Source organism: Amblyomma americanum, chromosome 4, assembly GCF_052857255.1.
Source record: "Amblyomma americanum isolate KBUSLIRL-KWMA chromosome 4, ASM5285725v1, whole genome shotgun sequence".
NCBI classification, from domain to species: domain Eukaryota; kingdom Metazoa; phylum Arthropoda; class Arachnida; order Ixodida; family Ixodidae; genus Amblyomma; species Amblyomma americanum.
Genome location: NC_135500.1, coordinates 135,169,314 through 135,188,111, shown reverse-complemented (window position 1 = coordinate 135,188,111; position 18,798 = coordinate 135,169,314). Strand labels below are relative to the sequence as shown.

At 44.0% G+C, this 18,798-nt stretch overlaps 2 protein-coding genes across 2 annotated transcripts in view; one reads left to right on the top strand and one right to left on the bottom strand.

Moving 5' to 3' along the window:
- Window positions 1–9,738, top strand: part of Irbp (Inverted repeat-binding protein) — a 32,798-nt gene extending 23,060 nt beyond the window's left edge. Inside the window, exons 11-16 of the mRNA XM_077661738.1 lie at window positions 1,640–1,857; window positions 3,227–3,428; window positions 5,422–5,499; window positions 6,358–6,476; window positions 8,365–8,457; window positions 9,356–9,738. Coding sequence (XP_077517864.1) covers window positions 1,640–1,857; window positions 3,227–3,428; window positions 5,422–5,499; window positions 6,358–6,476; window positions 8,365–8,457; window positions 9,356–9,469 — 824 coding nt within the window. The 3' untranslated portion in view covers window positions 9,470–9,738. The remainder of the gene's footprint in view (window positions 1–1,639; window positions 1,858–3,226; window positions 3,429–5,421; window positions 5,500–6,357; window positions 6,477–8,364; window positions 8,458–9,355) is intronic.
- LOC144128376 (peroxisomal trans-2-enoyl-CoA reductase-like) lies at window positions 6,988–18,357 on the bottom strand. Its single transcript, XM_077661739.1, has 8 exons — window positions 18,079–18,357; window positions 17,758–17,894; window positions 17,112–17,277; window positions 13,316–13,397; window positions 13,128–13,224; window positions 12,112–12,213; window positions 10,994–11,108; window positions 6,988–9,647 (listed from the first exon to the last, which is right to left on the bottom strand). Exons 1-8 carry the CDS (start codon window positions 18,206–18,208, stop codon window positions 9,580–9,582), a joined length of 897 nt encoding a protein of 298 aa, XP_077517865.1. The 5' UTR covers window positions 18,209–18,357; the 3' UTR covers window positions 6,988–9,579.
- Between the last annotated feature and the right edge of the window lie 441 nt (window positions 18,358–18,798).

Genomic DNA, 18,798 nt, shown 5'->3' with positions numbered 1-18,798 from the left:
CACAGAAGAGATTGCCCGTCATTCAAGCACGGCTGTTGGCTCGGTAGTCACACAGCAGCGACACTATATTTTTCATGCAGCGAGGTTTTAAAGATTTCCTGATGACGAGAGGCTTGAGCTTCTTCGTGCCAGTTGCATTACAGGCGAACAGCACGATAGCGTAGGAGTTTCTAATGCGATAGAACTCCATGGGGCCAAAATGCTTTGTTAGTAATAAAATTTGCCCATTGGCTGGAGTGAATTGACATCACCCGACCAGAACATTCCTATTGACTATTGACTCGAGGGAAATTACGTCACTTCTGGTCCGGTGATGCCACTTCCCTTGAGCCAATGGAAATGCTCCGTTCGGGTGATGTCACTTCTTACCGGCCAGTGGGCACCAGTGATGCATTTTGGCCCCATGGAGTTTCACGGAAGTGACGTCGCTTCTGGTAAAGGCATGAACAGCTGTATTGCAACCAATTGAATTAGGTGTCCCTGTGAATTTTTTCTTATGCTGTCAGCTACTGTGGCATTGCTTATTACATTAGCTTCTCGTATTTGCAGAATAATGTGTGCGCTTATTCAAAAGTGCCTTAGACCGTTGATGTGTTCTAGACACCTGGAAAGAATGTTGGTGTCTAGCCAGTTGCCATCATTGTGACTGTTCCACCAGAGCTTCGCCACTTCATGTGGATTCAGCTTTGGGGGACACGCTAGCCATTGATTATTTGTACATTGTGCACGTAAAGCTCTTCTGTTGGTTTACTTCATTTTGTTCTGTGTGCAATCTTGACAGCAAGGTACCAAGGGCACTGCAGTCAAACTGACAGTTCAGTTTAAGATGTGACCATTTCCCCATCATATTTTCAGCTTAGGTTGTCTGTTACTGGCATGGCACTGCTGTGAAAGTTATAATTTATTTGACTGTACTTGCTGTTGAAACAGCTAGTAGTGGGCTGCCACTGACAACTGCAAATGAGCTTTGTAGCATGTGACCTTCAATCTCGACCCTTTAATGTTCTTTGTACACAATGTGTACACAACGAACTACCCCTTCTTTTTTTTCAGTTTTACGACAGGGATGTTTTTCTTGCTCCATATAGCCAGTGCAGTAATTAATATTGCAAGAAATGGTGAGCTAGGTAGCACGTCATCCACCATTTTTGTGCAGTCAGATTTTTCCACCAGTGCTACCATCGTTTTTTTTTTTTTTTCAGTTTCAGATGCAGTGTGCATCTTCGAAACAAATTCATCCCGCGATCCTTCGGACGACAATTCCTGGCTTTTTGATGTTGCTACTTTCATCAAAAATGACACTTGTAGAAAAGTTTGCATATCCCTGTAAAAACTAAAGCGCTCGTAATCTGCACTGGAAAACTTAACAAATTATCTTTTTTGAGACCTCAGTATAATGGTTGGGCGGAAAAATATTGCTTTTCAGTGGTGGAAAAAGAAAGGCAGCTAAAACGATTAATGCTTTGTAATTTTACCATAAATTGATATACTAGTGCATTAAATTAATTACGTTACAAAGAGTGGAGCGGCATGTTTTGCATCTGATGTGATCATTTTCCCCATTCTTCATACGGGACGCGATTTTTTAGTTTGTGGCATGTTTTGCGGAAAAACCTGTAGTCCTTCTTTTCTATGGCAGGCTTGCGACTGCTGGGCTTCAAGCCCCTGAGCTACCTGGAGAAGCAGCCACACGTGCGGCCATGCAGCTTTGTGTACCCGGATGAGAGCACCGTTAAGGGCAGCACGCGCCTTTTTGCTGCTCTGCTGCAGAGGTGCCTGCACCACCGAGTGGCCCCCGTGTGCTACTGGGTGTCACGCAGCGCCCAGGCTCCCAAGCTGGTCTACCTCCTGGCACAGGTCTGGGATGTAACAAAATGCCTTGCCGTCATTGGGTTGTCTCTTGAGTAGCGGTGTGTGAATATCAAATTTTTGTTTGGGAATTGAATCGAATAATTTTAAGTATCAGTAAAGATAGTTCAAACTGAAGGCAAATGCTTTTCCACAAAACACTGCTGTGAACAGGAACAGAGGTATTGAAAACAAATTTTGTTTTTGCCCATCATCGGCATAATTTACTACTATACCTGTAAGGCCTACTAGTAGGGGAGTGCGAACAATAAAGTATTCTATATTCGATTCGATTCAAAAGCTTCGTATTTGACATTGGAAGTATTCGTCTTGAGCGAATGATATTTCTGGGACACTTCTTTTTGTGGTTTCAGTTCAGTGTGCCTCCTCTGAAATGGCACCACAGCACGCACGTAGCCAAAGCGTATTAAGATGAAAGTACTTGCCAAAGAATACACCTTAAACCTGCTCTCTCCAAGGATAGGTGCACTCTTCACCTTTGCACAGCGGTACATTTGGCGGTGCAAGAGGGTATGCTCGCATCTTGTTGCATCACATGCTGGCCCATGCCGACGGCGTGCCGCCGTTCGAAGCAGCGCAAGGCGCAACTTTGCAAGGGTCTACTCAAGGAACCATCACAAAAATCCCAGATATACCGCGTACTCCGATTGGTATCTGACCGCATGCTGTGTTCCACTTCCGGCGCATGCGTGGTGCCTTCGCTGACATCTTTTGACTTTTGCATAATGGATGGATCAGGCCATAGCCTGCTCCAGCTGTGGTATGAACTCACCATCACGCGTGCACATTGCGATCATTTGACTGTATGCCACGCAAATGAGGTTGGAGAAATTGCGGTGTGAAGTGTCCGTAATTTCAGCCACTGTGCACTGAACTCTGCAGAATGCATGACTTGCGGTGCTGCACAAGTCAGGGCACCACAAGTCAGGAGTATGAATTGTTCCCGAAATTTCAGCATGCAAAAAATCTAACAACTTTATATTTAAAATCAGCAGCATGTAAAGAATCATGTTATAAGAACTTGAGGCTATGATGCCTCACTTTGACTGCTGATTGAGCATTGCCTAATGCAAGTTTTAAAGCTACAGTATGTTGTTATTTTGTTTCATTTTTTATTTCAATTGTTTTGTGTTTTGGTGAATCCTCCAAACCCTGTCTTTTGGCATAAGCTATTGAGTTCTACTCAATTTCCTCTTGCTTTTATTACCTCTTATTTACTATTCACACATGCCTAGACATTCTACATCAGAATTCAAATCCGCTGTTGCAGGTAAAAGCATTGTAAAGCGACAAATGTAACGTAATTTAGGTGTCTGCTTTTGAGAGTGCCTTATTGTGTCATGCCTTTTTCGCACAGGAGGAGGAGCGTGACACCCACGGTCTGCAGATGGTCCCACCAGGCTTCCATGTGGTGCAGTTGCCTTTCAGTGATGACCGGCGCCGGCTGCAAGCGCTCGACGAAGGCAAGGCCAAAGCCGCTCCAGCACTGGTTGCCTTGGCCAGGGAGATGGTGGAAAAGCTGCGTTTCACTTATCATCCAGACAAGTTTGAGAATCCAGGTATATGCCAACACGCGTGCGAGTGCATTCAAAGTTATTGCAGCTGAGAGCTTCGGTTAAATGCAGAATATTCTCCTCTCCTGAGAGTGTCTACTACATAGCGATGGTTGCTGTACTGCTGGCCTTTAATTGGTGCTTTAAACATGGATGTTCTTGCAACTGTTAACTTTGCTTTCGGTTGATTCATTGTTCATTTGCTTGTTGTGCACCACTGACCTTTCCTCATAAGCATATCATCCACATGTGTATTTTGAACTGTACTCTCAAGTGCTAGGCTGGTATTTTGAGATGATTCTCTACATTTCGTTATCTTTCATTTTTATCGTCATCCATGCAACACTTTTTTGATCATAGCTTGCTGATGACATGGCATGCTTCTGCAGATGCTGATGTTGTGTGACATTTCTGTCGTAGCGCTCCACTGTTTCTATGCAGGAACAGTGCTGGAGCTGACTAATGTCCATTTGCAGTGACAGTTGGAAACATGTCAGCTTTAGCGCTCTTGTCATAACCTCATAATCTGTGAACAGTGGTGAAGTCTTGTGGCATTAGTAGATAAACGAAGGCTTGGTGTGCTAATGAGATCACACCAGAGAATGGCAGTTCCTTGAATTTTTCTTTGCACCAAGGCTTCATTTGCACATGCAGTTCTTGCCGTTATTGTAAATAAATTTCGGGCATCACACTACCATTTGCTATAATTTGTGCCTACCGTATTTACATGATTGTAAGTCGACCTATTTTTTTTTTATTTGAAAATCCGAAGTGGGGGGGTCGACTTACAATTGAAACAAGAACATTGGACTATAAGTAAAGGCGAGACTAACGAGATATCGGGCATGCTACAGCGTGGTTACATTTTTGCTGCGCGGCTACGTCGCATCGCTCTTGGTGCTGGCCTTGAGCAGCTGCTATGTCAACGCGCAGAACTGGCATACCCTCCCCGTGTGCGCGGGCGGCGGCCGATGGCGGCTATTGATAAGCAGCAAACTGGCACCCTACACTTGGCTGCTGACTGCGGTTGGATAACGCAATCGCGTTCTACAGGAAGCTCAAGCGTCCAGCAAGCTTTCTTTTTACTTTCAAATTCGAGCTCTTCGCTCAAATGAGCGTTGATAGTTTATGGAAGGGCCGCTGTTCCAATCGAGGCGGCACCCCCACTCGGAACGGCAGCGGTGCCGGGGAGTGTCGGTAGCCGACGGAAGAGCCGACGTCATTCGCGCATAGTTTCTCTTTGGCCCTTACGCATTTGACTACTGCCGGCCGCATTTCACAAGTTTTTAATGTAGTTCTTCGTCAGTCATCATTTGTCCTCCAAGTCTGGCAAGCGACCGGTGCTCGTTGACAGCTACATTCAAGATGGCTGCCATTTCTTACGCCGAAGAAACGAACAGCCACGTACTGGGCCGCAATTTCGACGTTCGCAACGTGTGATACAAGTGTGGCACCTGCAGCGAGGAAAATTTTCAGCTGTTCCACGCGATGTCGTGATGTGGCTGTTTGCGAAGTGCGGGGTTTCGGTGGACAACGACGTTAGAACGACTTGCTGTGGGACCGCAGCAGCGATCACGACGACGGCAATGCAAGTGAGGACGATGGCGCTAGTGTGGACAAGTAGTCCAGTGACTAATACATTTTCGTTTTGGAATGTGCCCACGGGCACGCCACGCGCGGCAGCCGATAGCGGCTGGCGATAAACGGCGGCCGCTTGATAATGCTGTCGCGTTCAACTATTCAAGGCCAAACTTAAACAACCTCAATAGTTTTTTTTTAATTTTTCGGAAATGTGATTTGGGGGGGTCGACTTACAATCGTGTAAATATAAATTGTGTAATGTGCCTTTTTCAATTGATTGATTTGTACATATGCACATGCTGCATTCCATGTGCCCACTTCCACACTGCATACATATGATAGATGCTTGCTGAAGGATGTTCTTCCATTTGTTCTTCTTTTTACCCTGAAATCTGACATGAACTCTTGCTTCTATCAGAACTACAGAGCTTCTGGAGTTGCTTGGAGGCTCTGGCCCTAGACCGAGATGATGTCGAGCGCCCCCCGGACTACACTCGTGAGTGGTCTTGCAGCTGCATAGGCATTAATCTTGTGGTTGGCTCAGAAGTGGTTTTGCAGAGAAGCAGTGCTCTACAGCATGCACTTATGCCTTCTTTACTGCTAATTCTGGGCTCTTTGTTTTTCTTTAGTTTGTGTGGTGCCATGTAAACAAGAATGCAAGCCGAGCGCAGATATAGTTTCAGTCTACCTTTCATTTTCTGTCCAGCTGAAGTCCGTAATGCATAGGTCCTCGTGAGTGAGGCTAGATTGCATGGCCTCCTCCTGCAATTGCAGAAGAGCTCGTAGTTTTCGGCTGCTTAGCAGTCTTGCCTTTAGGCACTGTGAGTGTTTCTCATGGATGTCACATCCCTGATGGAACGGCCTTCTAGTATGTTAGCACACTTTTGCCATTTTTTTTTTTGGGGGGGGGGGGGGGTGCTTCACCCCTTTGCATCTAAGCGCTGCAGAGAAGCCACTGCAACGAGTGATACCCACTGCATTTTAGCTTGGAACATAGTTGCCGGGTGCTCGTGTGGTCAAGGAATGTATTGACCGGAAGAAAAACAGTGTAACTCTATGGGGTATTTCTATTGCTCACGATTTTCTGCTGTATTTACAGTATTGAGGTGCATGTGTTAGAGGGCAGGTGCTTTTTAATGAGCATGAAAAGTTTTTGTTCCCACAAAATAATTTTAGATGCTATGTAAATTCAGGAAATTAAGATTCATGCCGTGACCTTGTGTCATTTCATATCCAGGCATAACTAACAAGAGTGAATTAAATGCACGTGTTATTGTTAAGTAGTTTGCATACTAAAATCGCTGTTTTGCAATTGCTAGCTGTCAGCCTACATTAGCGTGTGCTATTCTTCAAGGTCCCAACCATGAGAAGATGAAGACCAAGGCAGGAGAAGAGATGGAAGCCTTCTTAGAGGCTGCATTTCCCGACGGCTGCAACTCGACCACCACCAGCACAGGATCCAGGAAAAGGGCGGTTAGTGCCTAGCATTCTGCTCAAATAAGCTGCAGAGTGGTCCCTTCTTGCAACAAGTCATACATGTGATCATGTCGAGCTTACGCATTGCTAGCTGCCTCGAGCAGTAATAGAAATTCAGGGCAAGGGGTAAGCTGGGTAATATAACAACTTTTCTCTTCTTCTCTTTCCTTTCCCCTGGAGAATTGCAAGACTAGGAAACAGATTTTGCAAGTCCATAAGTTTCTAGACGTGGGGAAAAAACTTTTCGCATGTTAATGTCAGTCATGCAGCGCTGAAGTTTAAAAGGGCAATGGGGCAGGCCTGTTCCAGTTTTTCCTTCAGTACGTTCCTGTCAATGTCATGGAGTAGATTTTGGGACAACCTCTGCGAGTCATTGCAAACAAAATAGAAGACTTCAGAAGTGAAGGAAATGTCGACAAAGGATGCTGGATATGAAGCATGGTTTTCAGAAGTGCCTTTGTGATGCTGTGCAGTGAGCTGCAGTGGCATGGAACATGCAAAATGGGAGTGCTATTTTGAAGCATCACATCTTTTCTTTATTGCAAAAATGGAAAGATATATTGTATAAACAGATGTGAGTGCCACACTCGTGTACGGGTTGCACCGTTTTCCCGCAAGGAAATATTTTTTTTTTAAATCTGTGTAAGGGCCGCACCCAAACTTTCCACGACACACGCGAGAATAACCTTCAAAATGCATGCACCATGGCCTCCGCGATCAGCTCCTGCTATTAGCAATGGTGCGCTTGATTGTGGAAGCTGCGCACGCGCACAGGAGCTTCCAGGTGCCGACCACGGATGGCGCTCGAGGCAGCGGCTCATCATCATCAACTTTTCCCTTTGCCGCGAGCTCCCGCTGTCCATATCATCAATATCTTTTAGTGGCTGTCCAAGACACAGGAGATGTGGTAGTGTGTTAGTTCACCGTAGTTGTGGCTTTCGTTTGCTGCTGCCAAGCGTCGCAATTTTAGCACGATGGGCAAGCACCTTAATAGCTAAACGGCTAGGAGTTTGCTCTCGAACACAGCAAGCGTGCGGCTGCCAGGAAATTTGACATGGCCGAGAAGTGCATCCAATGAAGGTGCAACCAAAATGATGTATTGAGGAACACAAGCTGCAAAAAGCGCCCTTTCCGAGGCAAGCCGTGAAAGTTTCCTGAATTGGAAGCAGAGCTACTCTGCTGTATGATGGAAGTGCAGAACAATGGCTACGCGTTGACAGCGGACATGGTGTGCGACTTATTGTGGGATGAGCATGCACCAGAGCATAGTACCAGCTCCAACTTGGAAGACTTCGCGAGTGACGACTGAACGTAGAATAAATGCCGCATATTCCCCGATTGGCCCGTTTTTCGCACATCGCGTGAATGGGCCGCACCCTGAAAATTGGCCCTCAAATCTGGGAAAAAAAGTGCGGCTCTTACATGTGTTTAAGCAGTAGTTCAGTTACCCAAAATGAGTTGGTGAAATGTATTCCATTCTGCACTGCAGAAATAGTCATTTGTAAACAAATGTGCTGCTTGATGAGCCCGACTTTTCCACATTCCTGCAGCACTGATTTTTGGAGCCCTAATCCCTGTGCGTCATGGGCCACTGGGAAAACTAGGTTCTCTGAGCTGCCAGAAGCGAATAGCGACCTTGCATGTGTGGTTTTCACAGGCTGTTTGAATCTTACTGAGCTACCCCAAGACCTCACTGCATGGCTCAGTATTAGTGGCTGCCGCTTGCATACGCAAGGTGACCCAGCGATGCAGTGAGAGCTATCCCATGGCTGCACTGCATGACTCGGTATTCTTGGCCATGCAGCTTCCGTACGAGTGTGGCCTACCGGTGACCCATGACGAGTGAACATGTTTAAATTAATGTTCTGGCTATTCTTCTTCACAGCAAGCTTCTGGAGATGGAAGCCCAGCCAAAAAGGGCCGATCGGAAAACCAAGGCAGTACTGTGGATATCCGCGAAGAGGCAAAGCGTGGCAAGGTAATGTAATTGGCTTGCAGCGTTTTTTCTTTTTTTGTCACTGGTTATGGATCAGGGTTCACAGAGTGCATAAGTAATAAAAAAAAATTGGCAGTGGGTTTAACTCTGGTTAAACCTGGAGTGACGCGATAGTGATGTTTTTGTGTTACACCCGCATCGAAATATGGCCGCTGCAACCGGGGCCGAATCCGCGAGTGTGGGACCAGCAGCCAAATGCCAAAGCTACTGAACCACCATGGTGGGTTGGGCACTCAGCACTGCCCTTACATCGCTGGCACTGCGATCGTCAGTCATGCAGTACACACCACAAGCACAGAGCGATGGCGTGCTGCGGTGATAGATCAATCCTGCCAGCCATAAACAGATCTGAGTGAATGCATTTCCCATATTTCAGCACAAGGGTTTTGCTCACTTTTAGGTGATACGAATATTTTTTGCGACTCCGTGAGATTTGTATCATTGGGATTCTACTGTATCTGTATGAGGGAATAATTCAAACTAAAGCATGTGTGCATTTCACAGCAAACAAAAACACTCATGTTGTGGTCTTGAGACCAGCGGCCTGCGCGCAGCTGACTACCATTGTTTCCAAGCACCACATTGTAAGCACACCGCATGTACCACCACCTTTTATGCATATGCTGCTCAGTTTGATGTAGTGTCAGGTTGGGTGTGGTGTTAAGATCTGTTTACCAAGACTTAAGTAGAAAAATATAAGAATCAATAAAAATTGTGGGTCTGCTATTCAACAAGATCCTCAAACCTAGACAGATAAGTAGAAAAAAAAATAGCAATCAATAAAAATCCCAAGACTTGTTCGGTAGTCCAAGAAAATAATGCTCCTGCTCCCTCACACTGCAGTCTCAAGGGTTACATGTCTGGCTCTCTTCTTTCACAGTTGGCCAGCCTGACCGTCAATGTGCTGAGAGACTTTTGCAAGCAGGAGGGCCTCCGCTGTCCATCTAAGAAGGCGGACATTGTTGAGTGCATCAAGAAGCACCTCAAGGTCTAGTCTCCATCTTCATTCCTGCAGTCTTGTCAGTTTGGCTTGAAATTAAGAGGAATGTCTGCACTGAAGGCTGGCAGTGGCAACCTCGAACTCAAGTGACATTGGACAAAATGCTAGAGCTTTGATGATGCCTTGGTGTCGCTGTCGATACAGCTGTCATGCTTGGGCCATCGGTCATGCTCTGCAGTAGAGAAGAGAGAGGCATTCATTTCATAATATTGTTTTCCTGATACCGTTTTAGTATGTTGATGAAAATAAACTATGTGCTTCAAGCTTTTCGTTGCTTCTTCAAAACTGTCATATTCCTGTATTACGTTGTTTCATATGACTTGGACAATGCAGAGAAACCATGTATAATAAAAACAAGACCACATCAACAGAGTGTGTCACATAACATATACTTCTTTTCTGGCAGGAGTACTGTAATCAACTGCATTCTCTAATTTCTGCATGCAGTCTGTATTTCAACATTATTCATCATGTGTGTAGCACTAATTCAAGCAGGGGACCGTTTTCGCTGTTACATCAGTGCCTTTCATAGGAACGACTTATTGGTGTTAATTATGGCTTGCAGTGAACTTCAATAACCAAAGTAAATGCCAGCTCTATAGGCACAACGAAAAGTCGAGAATATGCTTTTGTCTGTATGATGTTTGTGGCTGCTTTTAAAGGGACATGGAGGACAAATTGAAGTGTCCATAAGTTACCGCATTCTAATTGCACCGAGACTACTTTTCACCAAAAACGGAGCTTCTACAAGCTAGTAAAGGCCAGAAAATGAAGTACGGGTTTCATCACCACCACCCGATTTCGCAAACTGCATGCGTTGACACCGATTTTTGGATGCGGATTCCAGAGGCTACGCTATACTGCCATTCTCTTCAAAATGATGGCAACTAGTCCTTTTCGAAATGAATGTTACGAGTTTCAGTCAAAGGGCGGGAAATTTTTTTTTAATTCAATCATCTCGGCCATAAATGCCTGCATCAGTGCCGAACAAACATCAATGTAGCCAAAAAAGCCAGAGATTCAATTTTTACTGAGAACAATTATTCAGTCGAGTGGTTTTCCGACAAATGGCAGCACGAGTGCTAAACAACAATTTTGGTACCATTATCAAAAAAAAATTGTGTTTGCTAGGGCGTGCGAGTTTGATGGCATTTATCTTCGTAGAGGCACAAAACACAAATAGTACAAGACAGTCTGTCTCTTGAAGAGACGTACGAGTATTTACACTTTACACTCAGTTGTCCCTCTTCTTGTGTACTCAACCAATGACCTTCATACTTGTGTGAGGCATAAGGATTCAAAAAAGGAAAATCCTGGCTTCACACCACTGCAACCTAATGGCCAGTCAATATCCCCAGTTAAAGTATGGTGAATCTGAGTGCTGTTGTGATGAAAAAATAAGCTGTCTGTTGCACTCAGGTGTAAGTCTTTTCTGAGTAGCCACTATAGTGCAGCAATTACAAAAACGAAATTCAAGTTAAATGCCTGCACGAGAAAGCACCTGAAAAGGCTGCTGACCTGGAATTTCAAGTGTGAGAGATGGGTAGAACTGGCCGGCACCATCAACAACTAGCGTAGCTCCAGAAATGTAAGAGGCACCTGGAGACAGCAGGAAGCACACTGCTGATGACACCTGCCAGAATGCAAAGAAAGTGTTGAAATATCATATAGCACAAATTTGAACACCAACTTCACCACCACATACACACACACACACATTTTTTTTTTCTCCCTTCTTAAGTTTCAGATTCTACAGCAACAGGGTGCTAAGAACCGAATTGCACCTGCATTCGTAGGCAACTTACAGCCATTGTAAAAAATATACAGGCCAACTGGCTTTGCTCCTAGGCCCATACAATGAGGCTCCTTGGCATGCAGGACCGCTGGTGTGCTAAGGACAAGTTCCCCTCACCCCCTCAAGGGATTTGGAGCACTGGAAACAGAAAATTAGCTACAGTGCACAACCCAGAAGCAAAATCAGTGGCCTGCACATTTGTTGCAAAAGCTGTACTTGTTTTCATTCATCTCTGGGATAAGCCATGAAAGCAAAAGAGATGCAAAGGATTGTCAAGTGCGCTATATATTTACATGTTTACCTGAGGGGCAATCGTGGGCATTGCATAGGAGGGAACAATAATACAAATGCGAAACTCTGTGTTCAAACAGAAAATTTGCTCTACTGTTGGCAGCAAAAGCAAAAAATGGATGCATTCATTATTGAAGACGTGTGCAAGTTAGTACGTATTGATTATGTGAGGCAGCACAATCCTGGACAAGCATTTGGATGTCTATCCAGAATTCTCAATTGCCTGTGGTCCTCTCCCATTAAGCCTAGTCGTTTTCTGGGCTGTGAGACAGAATGTACACAACGGAAGCTTCTTGTTAAGAAGCATGTTTATATTGAATACAACTTTGTGCTTTCGCCTTGTTTCTCAATTTCTAGCTCCTGCTACAAAACATGTCCGAGTTTCTACAAAGCGTTTCTCTCTGCCAGCAACAGAATAAAAGCCTCCTCTGAAGCCTGCCATGGCCACAAGCATTTTGTAGCAGGGTTCACCAGAGGCTTTGTAGCTGGCATGCAAAAAGGGAATGCATTACGGCCACTAATAAAAGTAATCTGAAACTGCACTACAGACCTCTTGAGGGATGCCATGTCTTTTGGCAGGAAGTCGTGGCCTTACTAATGTAAATAAGTCAGTTGCATAGTTCTTTGCAGCAGTCTCGGAATAGATGGTACCCTGTCACAAAAAGAAATGTAAAAAGACTGCTGTTATACATGTATGGCACCATATTGCTGACCTAGCACTGAACTTGGGGCACCTGAGGGTTTCAGAAACTGCACCAAAAGTTGAATCCTGGCAAACATCAGAGAGATGTCACTGGAGAAATCTATTGCATGAGGTGCCTTTCACAGCTACATATAATGGCATTAGAAGTAGCACTATCTACATTCCAGTGCCACTTACCTTCACTTAGTGCCCTTTCCATGATGCTGCTTACCGTCAACAGAGTTGTTTATCCGCAAAGCAGCCACAAACAATTAAACACAGTGCACATTAGCAAAGCATACACCTGAAGACCTAATTTACCATGTTGCATAGAGCTCCGAACATGAACGTAATAAGCGCACAATTTTGAGGTTTGAAATTAAAAATAATGAAACATCCTTGCGATCGAAATATTAAGAATTATTTTGCGAGGCCTGAAGGGACAAATTTGGGTCGGGTAATTATTTCACATGGTTCATGTTCACTGCATAAGTTACCTAGTCATCGGAAACCAAAACATTGTATGCAGCACTTCACAAGAAATTGACATTGGGAGACAAATATGGAGGTTTGCCTTTTTTTTCAGCAACATCGTAATCGCTGCAATGAAATTTTCCTTTTTCTGTTACCTTCCAGCCATTACTATTAACTGCTATAAACATGGTTCCTTTCCTTCTCTTTGAACAGACACGAACAGGTGAGATATTTCTTTTTTCTATCTCACTCCAAGGCACAGAACCAAGCTACCTTCAACACAGGGAAAGCATTGAGCTCGACTGCATTAGAAGCACAACTCAGTATTCACAAAGACCCTATCTTTCGCAAAGTTCACTCTTACCCAACCTGTGAAATAAAAATTAGTCATCACAGATTCATGTTCTCACCGGCATGATAGCATTGATTCTGATTCCATTTGCTGCCCATTCGATCGACAACGAGCGGGTGAGGTTTTCCACACCAGCCCTGGCTGCTCCCGAGTGGCTGTGAAAATTGCACGCATAAGCACAACTAACACAATGCTCAAGCTATACATACGCATATATGTGGCCACATGTTTAAAGGAACTGCTTACGCTGCCATTGGATATCCACGTATGTTTTCCATAATGATGTTAACAATGCTTCCTCCATGCTTCTCCATCCACTGTTGATAGGCTGAAAAGCATAGGAACAAGCCATTCTACATTCTAATCTTTGCACCCAGGCCTCACAGCTGGGTTTTTCCTTGCAAGCACAGCACCCTGACTATGTATTCAAGCAGGAAGTGATTAGAAGCTGTGTTCTGAAAACTTCCAAGCAGAAAACTTGATTAAAAAGAAATAAACATCAGCAGAGAAACTTTTCAAATTGAAATCTATCATCCCTGGGGCTTTCAATGATGTGCTAAAGAAGGTGCCAAGAGGTGGAATTGAACCAGTAGCCAATGGACTTGAAATTTCTTGAATTAGATGGTAGCACAACCAAGCAGTGCAGCCGTGTGACCAGACAGTGATTGCGTGAAATTTAATGTGGCTAGGTTACTTCACGTAACACTAAATAACATGAAACTGCTTGCTGAAACATTTCTCTCCATAACACCAAGTGGCATTAAACTGCCACTGCAACTAAGGTGCCTCAACGCCAGCGCTGCCATTCTGTGCTCAGACACTTCTTTTGGGGGGTGCAAAAAGAGGGTAAGGCACTTATAGTCAGATGCAACTCAAGAATGCAGAGGTGAATGCCCCTCAATGCAGGCCCCCAAGCCAATGGCATCGACCGGTTTTCATGATGTCGCGGTTCATTCCCTAGCATGAAATCGCAGGTGACTGGCAAGTACCTCCGTGAAATGGGATTAACCGCAACGTCATGAGAATCTGTCAATGTAACTGGTTAAAGGGCCTTTCTTGAAGGGCATTTGCCAATAGGTTCTTGACTTGTGTCCCAATATAGATGCACGGAATATAACCACAGAAATACGCATTTGCTTGTTCAAGCAATGCACAAGTGCAAACAGCATAACTGTAACAGGAAAAAAATAACTGCTGGAGAGAGAATATAGGATAGGTCAATCAGCACTTCTACCTAATGGACTTCACAGTGCAGAGGCAAATATTAAGTAGGTTAGTATTCAGTTTCCCTCAACTAAGGTCTTCTCATCTTGTTCTTCGTGTTGTAACTGTCTTGTTCACATTTAATTTGATGCCGTTAGTACATTTTACCATTGCATGCAATTCTCGTTCATCTTGCTAACCTTGGTGGAGTGACGTAAGCAGATATGTGAACCATGTGGCATGTTTGGACAACATTTAAATTTCACCCCCTCATATTATGCTATTTGATCCTGCTCATAACTTTTATCAGATCTCAATCCACATTCATAAAGCACCAGTCCTATTCCAATTTGTTCTCTGCATGCCAAGATATGCAGTCATTATCTGCAGGAGTTGACTGCCGAAGGAATGCAGACTTCCCATAGATTTCTGCCTCCAAATTCATGCATTCAGTATTTTTAAAATTCATTGCAGTGCTTCAGCTAGTTGCCACCACTCTATATGATATGACACACACAAACACCTTCTCATTTGCAACAACCATTTTCGACACTTGCAGGTTCAGCTGTAGCAGCACGTCTGTCTGCACAAAAATGCCAAGCCAGGCTACCTGTCACTCACTGCAGTTACACTAAGTTGAGATTTTTGTTGATATTTCAGAGGGGTTTTTTATCATAACTGCTACTCTCACTCAGGTATCAGTAGTGGCGGTATATTGTCATCTTAGAATGACAAGAAAACTTTAATAAAGTGTAACGTTGGGGCAACCAATAAGAGGTGCCAAAGTTCACAGCCCAGACGCAAGTCCACGGAACACTGTCAAAAACACTAATGCTTGCTAGGTGAAAAGTTGTAAATTGCTTTCATTGGTGCTAGATATTTGTTCGTAAATAGGCTATCGCTACCGCAATGAATTTTCGCTCTTATTTTGAGTGTCCTAAGCATGGTGCTGCGGGGCAGCAGCTATTACACAGTAACCAAGCAGCAACGTGTGATTGGCAAGATAAGAAGTGCAGAATGTGATGCTAATCAAAAAATATTATAATAATAGGTTTCTTCTTTTTTTAGAAACACTAATGCCTTTTGTTGTTTGATGGTGCCAATACCAGTGTCTCAAGGCGTGTGCGCCAAACGCACTAATTCCTGCAAAAGAAGACGCATGAGAAATCTGCACTTTTGAGGTTTCATGGCACTTCAAAGGACGCACAGAGACCTTCAGTCCCTCAGATTTGGGCTTTTACAGCGAAAGCTCTACTTCACGGTTAAAGCTGCAAAAGCCAGGCCATCGCTGAAGCCTTGACTTTTATCTTGACCTTGAAAAACTAAACAAATAAAACAACAAAATAAATATTGCCGCAACTGGGATTCAAACACACGGCGGCACGAGCAGGTCAGCTCTGCTGGCCAGTGCACGAGAGCACTATGCTATAGCCACAGCCGGTCACGCCCCGTGTTAAACTGCAACACACTCTCGCGCTGTGCATTGCACATCATCGTCTTCGTCAACTTTCATCTGCAGAGCAAACAGATTAGATCAGCTTAACCTTGATCAGAACTTAACCTGAGTCTAACATCATCGCCAGATGTGCCGACGAACCAGCAAATCAAAACCATGAGCCAATCAGACTAAATGCATACTTTCGCACATCTACTCAGTTTAACTATGTGAAAATCCTACCATCTTTTAACAACCACCTATATTTCTTTTATCATGACATTTCCTTCAAAATTATGAACCAGGGAACTATGCGTGACCATTGCTCATGTAATTCATTATATCTACCCTAATATAGGCAGTGGTCAAATTCTGAACTGTATTAATATTTTGATGACAAAACAGCAGTGATTTCATCATGTGTTGCAGTTATGCTCCTTAATGCAAATACCTAGGCGTAACGTTTACAAACACTCTTTCGTGGTCCAAACACATTGATAACATTTGTGCATCCGCTGCCCGAGAACTCGGCTTTCTGCGTCATAAGCTGAAAACAGCACCTCCTGATTTGAAAATGCTAGCCTACAGAACTTACGTATCGCCGAAATTAGAGTATGCAGCCATAGTATGGGATCCCTTTCATCTAAAGCATAAACATAAACTTGAAATGGTTCAGAGGCGAACAGTAAGGTTCATTTTCAACAAGTTCAGGCCCACTGATTCCCCGTGCTTGTTCACTTTTGTTCTCTTCTCATGTTTTGTTCTCTTTCAAATGTTAAACGCAAGAGCTTATTTATAATTGACCTTAATTGGGAGAAAATGTTGCACGACATGCCCACCTGCTTGGTCTCGTTGAGACCGCAGTATTTGTAAACAAATAAAATAAATAATAAATAAATAACTTGAAACCACAGAGTGTCACATCTGCACTTTTGTCTACTACATCAGATAAGAATGCAAGCAGCACTAAATGTGTGATGTCAGTACCACTTCTTTTTGTGGCAAGCTCGTGAAAATTGTCACATCATAGCAGAGAAGCAGGATTTTTTTCAGGGCTAATGTCAGCTGTGATTCAAGCAGTACTAATAAAAGGAGTTCTTATTAGACAGCAGCAAAAAGGGGACTATAAACAGTTTTACTTCTCTATCTGCATGCGAATGTTCGGTCAACTTATAATTGCAGCATTACATGTTTTTTTCCCGACACCAGGAATGTAAGTAGTCAATTTAGATTCAGGTTCGCTCATATATGTTGGCAATTTTTGTTTTTTGCAGATGACAACGTCATGGTCAGCACTGCATTTGCCTTTCACATGCGTGCCTCACTGGCAGTGACACCATAGAAGCTATGCTAGTAAATGACAGTAATTGGAATTGTGAGATGCAAACAGTTGCTTTGACTCACCCTCCTTGCACATGAGAAATGTTCCAGTTAGGTTTGTTTCAATAACAGCATTCCAGCCCTTGAGTGAAATGTTGTCGGCCATCGAGAAAAACTGGCCACCACCATTGTTAACCAAGAAGTCAAGGCGGCCATATTTATCCAGTGTGTGACGAAAAACTTCCTTTACCTGTGAAAGACAGGGACGCACTTCAACGAGTCAGGACTTTATTCGGTACAGGATATTGTCAACCGATAAAAGTTTACTACAGCTTCTTAAAAGGTAGGCTAACAGTTAAGAACAAGGCAAACAAGCATTTTCAGATCATATGACTGGAACATGTGGATGCAATTAGGTAAAGTCAAGGAAATTTACAGGTGCCTTTATTTTAGTGTCTGCTTGTTAGATTGCTGTATCCGCACCAAAGCCTCAACTCTTGTATGCAAGAGTCCTGATGCTGCACGCAAGCAACTCTTGCTTGCGACTCTTGCTATTACTGTCGCCTGCTTTCTGAGTGGGCCATACATTACACAATAGCACTGCCTGCTTTGCGAGTTTTCTTTATTTTTTATATGCTGCTAAAATAAGTTAAGACCCCCTGATTACTTTTCATAGCGCTCGCTCTTTCCTTGGAGGAGGCGACAGTAAATTCCACAGGAAACAACTTGCCTGATCCTCCTTGCGGATATTGCATGGCATAAAAGTCGCGCGGTCCTTCTCGCACTCCGGCAGTATTCTTTCTTGAAAGTCGTTGACAGCACTCTTCAAGTTGTCTTCGTTTCTGGATGCAATCGTCACTGAACAACCTGAAATTATTCAACGTTTCTACACTGTGACGTAAACTTCGCGAGTGCACGGTGCATCAGGGAAACCTTTAGTTTGTTGCGAAAGTGAAAGCACGGAACTGAAATAAGCAGAATGCATGAACGCTAACCATATGGCAGATGTACTGCCAAGCTCGTCAAAATGCTGCAACTTGAGACACCGTACCTAAGTAAAGAAGCTCTTCGGTGATTGCTTTTCCTAGTCCCGTTGCACCGCCGGTGACGATAGCCACTTTGCCTTTGAACAAATTCTGTCTGAAGATGCTGCCAACCCTAATAGCGTTGCTGGCCGCCATTGTGAAGCGTCGGTATTAGATCTCCTACACTTTCTGTCACTCGTGGTTTCACCTAATAGCAAAAAACGCGTTTAGATGTTGCCTCATCTACATCAACAAGCACAGCTGTTTCCTTTTTGTTATTTTAATTTCGCTCCATGAAGTATTGTGTTGCCACTCGGGATTCAGAAACCCGCTGATCCTAGCGGGGAGTAATTTGATGGCTTTCGCGGTGGAAGTTGGAACCAAAGAAACTCTATGGTTGGAACGAAGCCAGCGCACATGCGCGTTCGCAACTATTGGAATAAGGATATAAAATTGTTATGTAAGTTGCACTTACATTATGTGTTGAATTTGTTTTGAGGATATGAAAGGCGCAGTAACTGTCTCGCATCTAATCTTGGTGCACTTAGGCCAATGTTTTTAGATTGCAAAAAATTAGCTGCGGTTCAACTACTGCTGAACCTACTTATGAGAGCGAAAGCTGTGGTGTATCGGTTAAGTAGACGCGGCTTGGCCTCTAACGTTGAGCGCGTTCCGCACACTGGATAGGCAACGCGCCAGGTGGCGGTTAAATTAATGGTTGATCGTAAGAGGTTGCTCACCCAATG

What these genes read in the sequence shown, in the direction of transcription:
- LOC144128376 (XM_077661739.1), bottom strand. Translation starts at nt 18,208, where the DNA reads ATGGCGGCCAGCAACGCTATTAGGGTTGGCAGCATCTTCAGACAGAAT. An exon ending in CGAAGAGCTTCTTTACTTAG is followed by an intron (nt 17,895 to 18,078) that starts GTACGGTGTCTC and finishes GAATAATTTCAG; the next exon opens with GTTGTTCAGTGACGATTGCA. An exon ending in ATTTCTCATGTGCAAGGAGG is followed by an intron (nt 13,398 to 17,111) that starts GTGAGTCAAAGC and finishes TATGCTTTTCAG; the next exon opens with CCTATCAACAGTGGATGGAG.